Source organism: Telmatherina bonti (assembly GCF_933228915.1).
Source record: "Telmatherina bonti genome assembly, chromosome: 14".
Lineage (NCBI taxonomy): Eukaryota > Metazoa > Chordata > Actinopteri > Atheriniformes > Telmatherinidae > Telmatherina > Telmatherina bonti.
The window spans coordinates 17,071,744-17,083,471 of NC_136612.1; the positions used below are offsets into that span (position 1 = coordinate 17,071,744).

Below are 11,728 nucleotides of genomic sequence, written 5' to 3' on the forward strand. Positions count from 1 at the left end.
TCACTCAGTCGTGTTCTTCCCCGGGCTCCCCTTCTGGTGGGGCATGCCCAGCATACCTCACCAGGGAGGCGTCCAGAAGGCATCCTGATTGGATGCCTGCTGAGGATGCCTTTAGAGGATCATCATGACAAAGCATAACATTTAAGATGTGCTTCATTTGATTCCAACTAAACACAAACAAAAGCAAATCACAAATCACCCAACTTAACATGTTGCAGTGATTAACTTGAATCCTCTTTCCCAATTTTTTCATCATAAATTCTCAAAAATATATTAAAGAAAGCCATTTGCAAAGATTATTTGGCCCATGCCTTTCAGACAAATAATTAGCTGCTCATCTTTTGCTAAATATTAACAGTAATTTGTGCCATAAATTGTAGCAGGTTTGATCTCAGGTTTTCTCTAAAAAAAACACTGAAAGAATCTATACTGACTAGCACAAAGGCTACTGTACTCATATTTTGCATGTGCTGTGAGGGAGGAAAAAAATTAGAAGCTATAATAGGTACAGAGTTAAAGATAGCAAGGTGTAACCAGTGCTAGCAGCAACTTGGCTAGGCGGTAGCCACCAAAAATTTGGCCCAAAGCAAGAATTTGCTTTGTGCAGTTTTAAGGCAAAAACTTTTTTTAGGACCACCAGTGAGTATTTAGGGGATTCATAACTGCCAAACCCAGATTTAAAACATCAAGAATAGTATAATTCAACTCAATGCAGTTCATTTAGTTCAGAAATGCTGAAGGGTTCACAAACTTTCAAACACCACCAAATTAGAGGTCCAAAACAGAAGCACAGGTTCCCAATTTTGCAGTGAATTGTTTTAATGGATAGGTAGATTTACAAAAACAAAACAGAAAACAATTACACAAAGAATACAAATAATATGCATAAATATATACATTTATATTAATTTAACTGGTAAATAATATTCATAAATATCTGTTGCAATTTGCAATTTCACATCACAGCTGGCAGCAAGCAGCAACACACATCAGAGCAACAAAGGGTGACTTGTGCAGTAATACATTTCAGTGGTCGGGTTAGCGTGTCAGTTGGATGGCAGAAGGCAAAAGTTACAGAACCCAGATTCTCCTGAGCTTTCGACAGGGTCTTGGCTGCAACCTGGAGAGTGAGGCGGGGCTGGATATTGATTGGACCAACATTTTGATTGGATAAACCGTAACCCTAACCCCATGCCCATTTGACATCCAACCACGCCCATTTGACGTCCAACCACGCCCAATATCCAGCCCCAGACCATTCTCCAGGCTGCAGCCGGGAGTTATCCAAGCTTTCTGGTCTTGAGGGGAATGCAACCCAATAACTCATGATCTAAACTGGAACATGTAGATTTGAAGCACCCGCAGAAAAAGTGCAGATGGACTAGAAAAAGAGTGAAGCCTTGAGTGCTGCAGACAGAGGTTGGCTAAGAAAGTAAACAAAATGAATGGTTTATTTATTACTGGAGAGTAAGACTAAATTTAATGCTGGTTAAGTCACTCTTTGATATTCCTTGTTTATGCTGCGTTTCATCCCTCCTTAACTATGTTTCAGCAGGTAAATACATGAATGTGTTTTACTGTACATTAGTTTTGGTTCGATAAAGCCTAAGCATGTGATATGTTGTGTTCTTATGGATGGCAGTAGTGTATATTGCACTGAGATTATAGGCCATGTAGCTGAATCCAGATGCTGTCACATCTGGTCCTAGCGTTGGAGTCATTGGTGCGCATCATATGCTGTATAATCTTTGTCGAAAGCTCCTTACAACTTTTTGACCCTCTGGCTGTTCATACACCATTTGATCAATAATGCAAACTACTTGTTAGGTTACGGCATGTGCTATATGTTAACCATGCTCATTTCTAGAGGTATTGTGGAAAAGGTCGGGCGAAGCGACACCTTACTGTACTTAAGCAGAGGGAAATGAAGGCACAGAAGTGCATTGTATCTCAAACACACTCTGGTGGCTGTTAAAGGACTCAAGCGGGTTGTTGTTAAGAGTGCAAGACATTGCTCTACATGTGATAAAATTTATCTTAAAAAGAAATCTATGAATATTATGTTTAGAATGAGACACATTACACCTAAAAGTCTCAAAAACTCTTAAAAAGCTGTCTATATAAGAAGTTGTTTTAGCATCTCTCTCAGGATATTCTAACATAGGTGAAGTGGCACCAATGACAATGTATGAAATACAAAAGGACTGTGGCGCTGTTTGCTTTAAAAGGACCACAAAAGATTACATTTTAAATGCATTCAGGCTCAGTTTTCATCTTACTTTGTTTAAAATATCTGCTGACCTCTTAGATTAACAAGGTTTAATAACAGGTTTACTCCAGTATACTGAGAATCTACAGTGAATTGATACCAGTCCTGACAGAGGTATACACACTAAAGAGGAAGTTTTCTGTTAACACTGGTCTTACAACTAGTTTCCATAAAACGTGCTTTTGGTCCATAATAATGTTTGATATATGGACTATTCCCCCTAGTGTTCAAAGTGGGGAAGGGCATTTCCTTTTCTATGGCTGAACTTCATTTTAACATTCCTGTCACTGGTTTTTCTGTCCAGTTTTTTTAAGGACATGTGTATGGAATTACTATGACAGAGTCACACTAGTAAAACTTCCAGTTTTAGTGAAAGACATTGTTAAAGGATACCTGAACATGCATTATGTCTGTTAAACAACTTTGGATACCAATGTTATTGAAGTGCAGCTGTTGGTTTTTTATCCTGTTTACCACAATCTTTATCCAAATTCCTAATATCTCTCTTAATGTGAAAATATTTTTGTATACTTCAGGCAAATTCCAGCGGACAAAAAAGGAAAAAATAGAAGGTGGATTTTGGTAAATCTACCACAGAAATAAATGTCTTTCTGCTTGGATTTATATTAGAATATACAAATATGTGGAGGAGAGGCATCAAACTTCATTTATGAAAGTTGTAAATTGTTCAAAAGTCCATTCAAACATGACTGTAATATCAGATTATGGAAAACTTTGCCTTTATTTGTTTTGCTTTTAATGCTTTAGAACACAGGTGTCAAAGTGCAGTCCTTGTTGGCCAGTATCCTGTAACTTTTTGTTGTTTCTATGCTCCGACACACTGACTAAAATGAATGAATAGGTTAAAAAAAAAAAAAAAAAAAGTTGTTTGATCTGATTGATTTGACAGGTGTGTTGGTGCAGGGAAACAGCAAAAACATGCTGGATACCAGCCCTTGAGCAGTTTGACTCTTCTGCTATAGAATTTGCCTTGAGAATGCTGAAATATAACGTTTAGGTTTGTTGATTCTATCATTCCTTCCTGACAGTATAGAGTTGACAGGAAAGTGGGCAGAAATAAGGAGAGGTGTTCCAGGAAGCTTGATAAAAAAGCAGCAACCAGACTAGCAAACTACTAACTTCACACTCAAACTGATACATTTGACATTTTGAACTAAATTAATTGAAAACATTGTAGTTGTCTTCAGCAAACCCTAAAATGGGAATCTATGTAATGTAGGGGAGTGCATGCATAACTGCCTACAACGTCTTCACCAAAATGTAAAGAACGTAGTCCAGTGTCTTTTAACTTCTCTTTCTATAACGATAGTGGTGTCATAATAGTTCCATCTGCATACCCCCAGAAATGGACAGAAAAACTCTTTATCAGATTTTCCTATGGCTTAAGTCAGTGGTGTTAAAAGTCGGTCCTGCAGGTTTTCCATATATTCCTGTTCGAACACACCTGGCTTCCATTAAATAGATCAAACATCCAATGAATTTGTGCACTACTGATTAAGTTCTACTACTGATTAATTTGAGTCAGAGGTTTCTGAGCTGGGATACATGGAAATCCTGCAGGATTCTGGCCCTCGAGGAGGGGAGCTGAGGTGAAGTTGATCCATCTGAATGCATTTCCTGAAGTTGAACACTAGGGGGCACAATCTGTAAATAACAGATAAAACGCACAGAAGGAAAACAAAGCGTTACGTATCAATCACCTGCTGTGTGGCATATACACTGAACAATGTAATCACAGCATAAAAACATGACCACAACAGAGTTCAGTTAAACACAAATAGCAGAAAGAAAAACTTAGGTAAAATTGAAGTGTTGATGGGAAATTAACAAGAGGCTACCAGACAAGATAAACAAAGCATAAAAGGGGCACAATAGGAATATGATTGACATTAGAAAGACTTTCCAAGAATCCGTCTTCTTGTTTTCCACCAATCTGCATCCTCTGATATTCCGATATGCTAAAAAATATATCTGCCGAAGTGTGTGCTCAGATAAAATCCACTGTAGTCAGTATCCAATGGCAGTCAGCAGTGCAGATGGCAACAGGATGAATTCACTGATATGTTAGGGAAAAAGCAAATAACGTCATCAAAATACCTGCTGTAATACCAAAATGTGAAAAGACAAAAGAAATCTTACCTTTGTCTAATTAAAACTTTCACATTAAAAAGAAAGGATAATTTTATGTGCCTCTGTAGAAAAGTTGCCAAGTACTCAACTTGATGCACTGATGTGCAAGAGGTATGGTGGCTTAAATACAGCAATCATATGCTGCTTTTTACATTGTGGAGCACAAATGTAAGGGTTTTCAAAGGAAATTTGTTCCAAGCCTATACTTCCTTTTAAATACCATTTTCTTTAACTTTTGCATAATTTAGATCACCAGATGCACCATTTGATGTTACTGAATACCACACTTACATCTAATGAGATGGACATTGATTTCCTCTCAAAGTAAAAAAAAGAATCATTTGGAATTTGACATTCTTGCAGAAAGAAGAGAAAGAAAAATCCACCTTTTGTTAAGATTTCTCACAGACTGACTACACTGGAAGTGACCTGGGGAACACTCTGCTGCCCAGTCTGGTTAGATGTTTCTTCCCCCGTTGATGACGTTTCCTCCTGGAGGTGCGATGTGAATAGAGTCAAGAATGGGTCGCAGTATTTGGCCAAACGGTCTGGACATGAAACAAAAAGACATGATTTAATATTTAAAGGTGAATCAAATCCAACAAACCAACTTATGGACAAATGTATGATAATGAATGTGATCAATGTTCTATTCAATTCAGCTGCTCACCAGTTCTTGAAATCATTTCTTGTTTTGTTTTTTTATTACTATTATGCGTAATTGTTGTTCACTGTAAAACAGGTTGGACTGCTGGCTGGATGTTTAGTATTTCAGCTCTTACAAAATGCAGCTAATACCAGCAGAATGCAGCTTGGATTGTCTTTATAAATTGAGGAAGGACTTCCCTGAAAGGCACTGCTGGATTGCTGCATTTCTTGTTCTAAAACAGGTATAATGTAGATGTTATGGTGCTTTAAAGGTGCAGTGTGTAACTAAATCATAGGTAAATAATTAAAGAAAAACTTTGATATAACATTAAAAATTGTTTTATTGGTTCTAATTTCTACTAAAATAACTTTCTATTCCAAGATATATCTTCTTAGAATGAACTATTTTCTATTTACATTGCATCCATATACAAGGCAGCTGGCACATTAGTGGCACCATTTTTACTATGGTGTCTCTTAATGGACAAACAACTCTGTGAGCTCTGTGAGCTTTAACACTGCAGTACCGACTGTGATAGATGCCAATGCACCATTCACGTATAATACCTTAGAAAGACGCATAAAAGAAAACAGTGTCCATAATTTTAAATGAGTTACCTGTCGCACAGTCAACACTGCACCTGAGGCTACTGGATCCAGCTGCAGAAGAAAACGTGTTTATGTCTAAAAGAATTTTGGCCATTGATGGCCACCATCCATTCACAACTGTGCCTCGCATACAGTATTTTCTATGCCCATCTTTACCACTAGATGTCATGAATTCTTACATGCTGCACCTTTAATGGGTAATTACCACGACTGCTTGTGCACCTTAATACAGTCAACAACTTCAGAGAAGCTGAATGGTTTTGCTCGCACTCAGATTGGCTGACAGGATCCAGAAAATCAGAAAGAAAATTTCAAAATTCTGATGTAATAAAAACAAAAGAGAATTTTTCCACTACGTTCATCTTAAATGAGCCAAGAAAAGGCAGCCATCTTTCTGGATGATTTTTTTTAATGCTTTAATAGTGTTCAAACTTGCATCAAAGATGTATTGAAAAACATCCTAAAACCGTTAAACTATTTGCCTACATAAGCTCTTTTCACATAGCCTGCAGAATAAAAGATGTTGTTGTTATGTTGTCATTGTTCACCATTTCTTGTTCACACAGTCTGAATAAAGGAAACATAGCACAGTGTTAGTGTGTTCTTTCAAATGGCATAACAGCGTAGAGAATCGGAGACATGACAACACTATTGCTGATTAGTTTGGTTGGAGCAGTGTGTTCCACTGTGTCTCTCTACTTTGCACAAAAACCCACAAGCAGGTGGCAAATCGTTCCTGTGACGACCTCCACTATCAGGTCAAAGGTACATCATGTCCACGACCCCCATTCTGCCAGTGAGTGTTGTAAAAAAAGGCTACAGCCTTTCACAGAATGGTGATCTTCTACACTGTAGTAACGCTGCGGGCTCTCTAGGATGCTCTTTCTCAACCCAGTCATGTAACTAAGGGTGCATTCATATCAGGACAGCCCGCTAGACTCGGTCCGATTGGGGACTTGACTCAGCTGTAGGGGGGTATTCCATGCAGACCGAGATCGCATTCACGTTGAACTTTAGTCAGACGAGCCAAACCATTAGAATAATATTTCCTCATTCCTACCACAGGTGGCGCTGCACTAGTATTTAGCAAATGAGAGGACAAGACCCGCTCGAAGAAGTAAACTGTTTCCTCCACTTGTGAGCCAAACATGGAGACAAAACTATCGCTGTTTTGGGTTTTTTAATTTTGTCTTATGCAAGTATACTGCAGAAATACACTGCAACACTGTGCGCAGTATGAACAACAGAACAGGCAGAAGACAATTGTTTTGTATTTACCCACAATGCAATACTTCGCCAAATTCAGGAAGTGACTTGTTTGTAGTCCGCTTCCTGTATTTGGTCCGCTTGATACAAACCAAAGACCTGTGTTTGTAGGCGTACCGGGTCCACTTCTTTGATCCGAAACAGAATTTGTTTGGTGCATTTTTGTTTCCCCAAACGAACGGACTAAGATTTGAATCAAAGAGGCTGATTTGAATGTGCACAAAGCTCCTCTTTCTCCTTCCATTTTGGCTTTGTTCCTTTCTCAAGTGGTCACCACATCTCCGCACCTACTTATCAACTACAGTAACACTGGCTTATGTCCCCTCAGGGGGGGACTCAAACCGCTGACCTTCGGGCCTGGGAACACCTGGCTCTACTTTCTGAGCCACTGCCACCTCAGTCATGTAACCAAACTAATCTGTCTACTAAACAAAAAGCCTAATTTTCAAAAAAGCTGGGGAATTTTCCCAAAAAATGAACAAAAACTTCTTAAATCTTAAAAGTAAAAAGCTAAAATTGTGTTTCTAAAAACATAGATTTTTTAAAAATAAGAATAGATGCAGATTCTTTTTCAAAGCAGCAACAATTAAAAGGATTAAAAGTATTGTTTCAAAAAACACGTGTTATTTCAGATTGTGAAACCTAATATTAAACAAATCTCTCCTAAATGTTTGCTTTGTTGTGTGCATCGAATATAAAATTTTTACAAGTTTTGAAATACAACAATCCTTGTCAATAAAGAAGTTGCAAATAGTTTATTTGGATTTCAGTCTTGAAGTACTCAGTTTCAGTACATGATATACAGACCATGTATTTACTGTACCAACTGCAATTTTGATAACTGGCAAGTCAGCAGATTCTGATTTTATTTACATTTCACAGCCTACAAACATCCTCTCAGACTGTTATGTAAAATCTGAGCCCTATCATTGTCAGAGCTGCAGGGAGTGCTGCTGCTGTCCTCAGATAGTTGCAGGGAAGTCACACTGAATTTGCGGTAAAACTTGTGTCTCTGTTATGACTGGCCTTGTGACTAACAAAAGTGGAAAAGACCGCTTAAAACAACCCAACAACAGAAGCAAAACCTCTCTGTGACTTTGAGAGTATATATCGTATATGTTCTAACAAACTCTCTGCTGTATCACACACTCTTAATTATAACAAACAGGGTATTGAAGCAAGAGAAGCATGAGCATTTTAGCTGTTGCCTTCTCTAAAACTTGTCCCTAAGTCATCACACAAAGTTTCACACTTACGTGGAGAGCACTTCAGATGGAAGGTCGGTAATGTAGGAGGGAATAGACCTGCCTGTCAGGAACTGAGCCACCTCGTTGGTGAAAGTGTTGCAGTTGTGCTCAAACAGACGATACCTGTCACCTCTGAGAAAACACACAAGCGTTTACAATTACTATTAAGGTCTGCTTCGATACACGGTTCACTCGTACAGACAAGAGTAGTTTTCACGGAAGGCTGGAAGTGGAAAAGGATGTGAGGGATAGTTCAAGGACCTGTATGTGCTTTCTCCAAGAGACGAGAGGTAATCCATGAAGATCTCCTCGGTCACTTCAGTTTCACCAAGGTCCACCACTGTGTCTGGAGGTCCCAACATGGTCCCACCCTGTCAAACACACACATGGAAAAGGTCTCCCCTGAACTCAACTGTTATATGAGGAAAAACAGGAATTATGATATATTGATACTCAGTTGGCACAGCACAGAAACCAGCTGATGACACTTCAATCTGAGATGTTAAATGAGGTTTAAACAAATAATAATTGCGCACCCTGGAATTTCTATAGCCATTAAAGGGAGGTTACAAGTTTGATGCCTAATATAAGGAATCCGCCATCTTAAACGGGTGTAAGATTTTGAGACTTGGTTTGCAAACTTATTTTTGAGGTCTCATGCCAAACAGGGTTCCGTTCCTTTGTTACGCTTCTTACCGGTGAACAGCTGGAGATCCCCTCCCCTCCGAAGAAGAACTCATCGCCATATGCCACGATAGCTGTGTGCCTGGAGGAAAAGCACAGGGCAAATCCAGGTCAGAACACTTCTGTTTAACTGCTCAGTGACCTTACTTATCACTTACCTAATAGCCCATTTAAGACTAATATGAGGCATTTTGGCATAAAGCATAAAAAAAATTCACATATAAGTCAAAGTCAACACTTAACAGAGCAGAATCTTTAATTTATGTGTGAAATATTATTTATTTATTAACAAAGTTACAATTTTTTACTGTATGATTCAATTTCACCAGTTTATTCTCACAAATGACCTCTACACAACATACAAACAAACAAGACAACAAGGACACTGCAATGAGTGGCAATATAACTGCTGTGTGCTTTAAGGGTTTAAGATGGCAAGTGTTATCTCTGGGAGCAGAATAGCCACTGACCTATATCATTACTAACGCATTTGTTACTCATAAAGCCAAACTTACCATATTCCATCCAGTTGTTTGCCTGGAACAGGGAAAACAACATGTCAGAATAGGAAGAATATCGACGAAAATTAAAGATTTATTAAAGCCAACATTTGGACAGTTTATAGGATATAGCATCCACCAGTCGTGTCCTTATATTTATGTGCAACAAAAATTAATGAATCATAACTGAATTTTAATAAACCAATCAAAGATAATCAAAGCTGCTCCAAAAGCCGCTTTACATTACAGCACATAGTATTTCTCTCCAAGGCCGGTCTGCATCGCACGGTCTGGTTTTTGACAACTTACCTAACATGATGGGACTGAGACTGCGAGCCATTCCTCTTGACAGGTCGTAAATATACAGCTGTACATTGTATCGCGTTGTATTCTTGTCCATAATTTAAAGCTAAAATAAATATTTTTCTCTGCGCTAGCCAAACGCGGACCTTTAAACGGCACAGGTTGCTGAGAATCCGCTGTGCGTATGAGGATGATGTCATTACGTTAGAATACATGCAAGACTTCCGTTTTTTTTGCTGCTTTCAAAACAAGACAGAATTCCGCGTTAAACCGCACGGTAAACTGCAAATAAAAGCTTGTTTAGTTTGGATATCGATTTATTTTGAAAGTAAATGGTATCTCATCCGTTTTTTACCCCAGTAGCCTCTGAATGACTTGACAAAATTCAATTATAACAGCCCACAAACAGTTTAGGTAGGGTTACTAAGTTACGAAATTGTAACAAATTAATTTAGCCAGGATAAGTTATTTCCAAGCTAAAACAAAAAAGTCTTTCATTTGTTAATATTACGTCCCACACTTTATCATATCACAATTTGTTCCAAACTGGGACCATTAAATGTGAGAAAAAGTAGGACACTCAGCTGAGTGCAAAACACACGATACAAAACAGCACTTTTGTTTTGCGACACCTTGGACATACATAACTAAAAAAATATACTTATGAAAAGAAATAAAAAATAAAAGAACTTCTTGAAACCTTCTACGTTTCTGTTTGTTAGATTTTCCTTACTTTATTATTATTATTATTATTATTATTATTATTATTATTATTATTATTATTATTATTATTATTATTTAATTGTTTTTTAATCGTAATATTACGTATTCTTCTCAACATGACGCGCTGGCTGCCTTGTAAATCCACGATGGTCGTTAGAGGGCGCTTGCATGCATAGCAACCTGATAACACTCTCTAACTTCACCTGCAATGCTTGGAAAGTTTTTCATACATATAAACAGATTTATGAAGTCTATTCCCAAAATTTTTTGCTTTTCACAAAGAATCGTACCAACATTTTTCTTCTCTAAGTTACATGAAAGGGAAGAATGCTGTGGCAAATCTATACACTGATAGAAGACTTGCATATGAATAAAAAAACCCTAGCCCTTTTTTGTTTGTTTGTTTGTTTGTTATCTGCTGTCACTTATTCTTTGTTCTTATTTTCTGTTAATTTCTCACTACCTTTGTACATATCTCGCATCCCTTATGCGTCTGTATTTGAACTTGTATGTATGATTTGGAATTGAAAACAAAACAAAACAAAACAAAAAAAAAAACTCTCCAACTTCACCCCGAGTATGAAGGTGGCAGTAACTCGCTTGAGAGGGTTGTTCCTGCCGTGTGCAGATCATAGACTGTATCGAAAAGAAGAGAAGTAAGCTTTCTCATAGACACCATATATACATAGACGCCACATCGCACCGCCATCTTGGATGGGTCTCCCATGAGCCTCCAATGTATTTATTTGTAAGGTGTAGGCCCAACCACAACAATAACTCCACAAATTTTTACCTGATTTTTCTCAGTTTGGTTTGTTACAAAGAGCAGAGATATTGTTATGATACAGATCACTTTAAAACATTTTTTAAAAAAACGTGCTTTTTATGTTAAAATATTTTACAAGTCCTATAGTTAGGGATCTGTAGCATCCCTTAGTTATGCTGCTTTAGGTTTAGACTGCTGAGGGACATTTCCTGATACACTGAGCTTCTGTCTCTCTCTCTCTCCCTTTATCCCTCTCTCTCAAACTAATTGGAGTAAAAATGTATCATTTGCATTGAGTAGATCATTCACTGTGTTAACATTATTTTTCAACCAATTATGTAGAAAAGTGTTTTGTTTCTGTGTTATATATACGCGTTGTTCCACAAGAAAAGAGTTTTGTGGGGAAACTACTTTGAAGCTGCAGCAAAACTCGAAAGCGGAGACCCATCCAATATGGCGGCTACTCTCCAGCGCTTACTGAGACGTCTACGTATAAATGAAGTCTATGGTCTTTCTGACACAAGCCTCTTTTTGGACCAAAATAGATTGTTGAGGGTTGAGC

At 37.9% G+C, this 11,728-nt stretch overlaps 1 protein-coding gene across 1 annotated transcript; it reads right to left on the reverse strand.

Annotated features, from left to right (window-relative positions):
* Window positions 1-811: 811 nt before the first annotated feature.
* On the reverse strand, window positions 812-9,821 carry desi1a (desumoylating isopeptidase 1a). The gene is made up of 6 exons (XM_079253212.1): window positions 9,684-9,821; window positions 9,390-9,411; window positions 8,887-8,956; window positions 8,452-8,561; window positions 8,200-8,322; window positions 812-4,968 (listed from the first exon to the last, which is right to left on the reverse strand). The coding sequence occupies exons 1-6, from the start codon at window positions 9,772-9,774 to the stop codon at window positions 4,878-4,880; spliced, it is 507 nt and encodes a 168-aa protein (XP_079109338.1). The 5' UTR covers window positions 9,775-9,821; the 3' UTR covers window positions 812-4,877.
* Window positions 9,822-11,728: the final 1,907 nt, after the last annotated feature.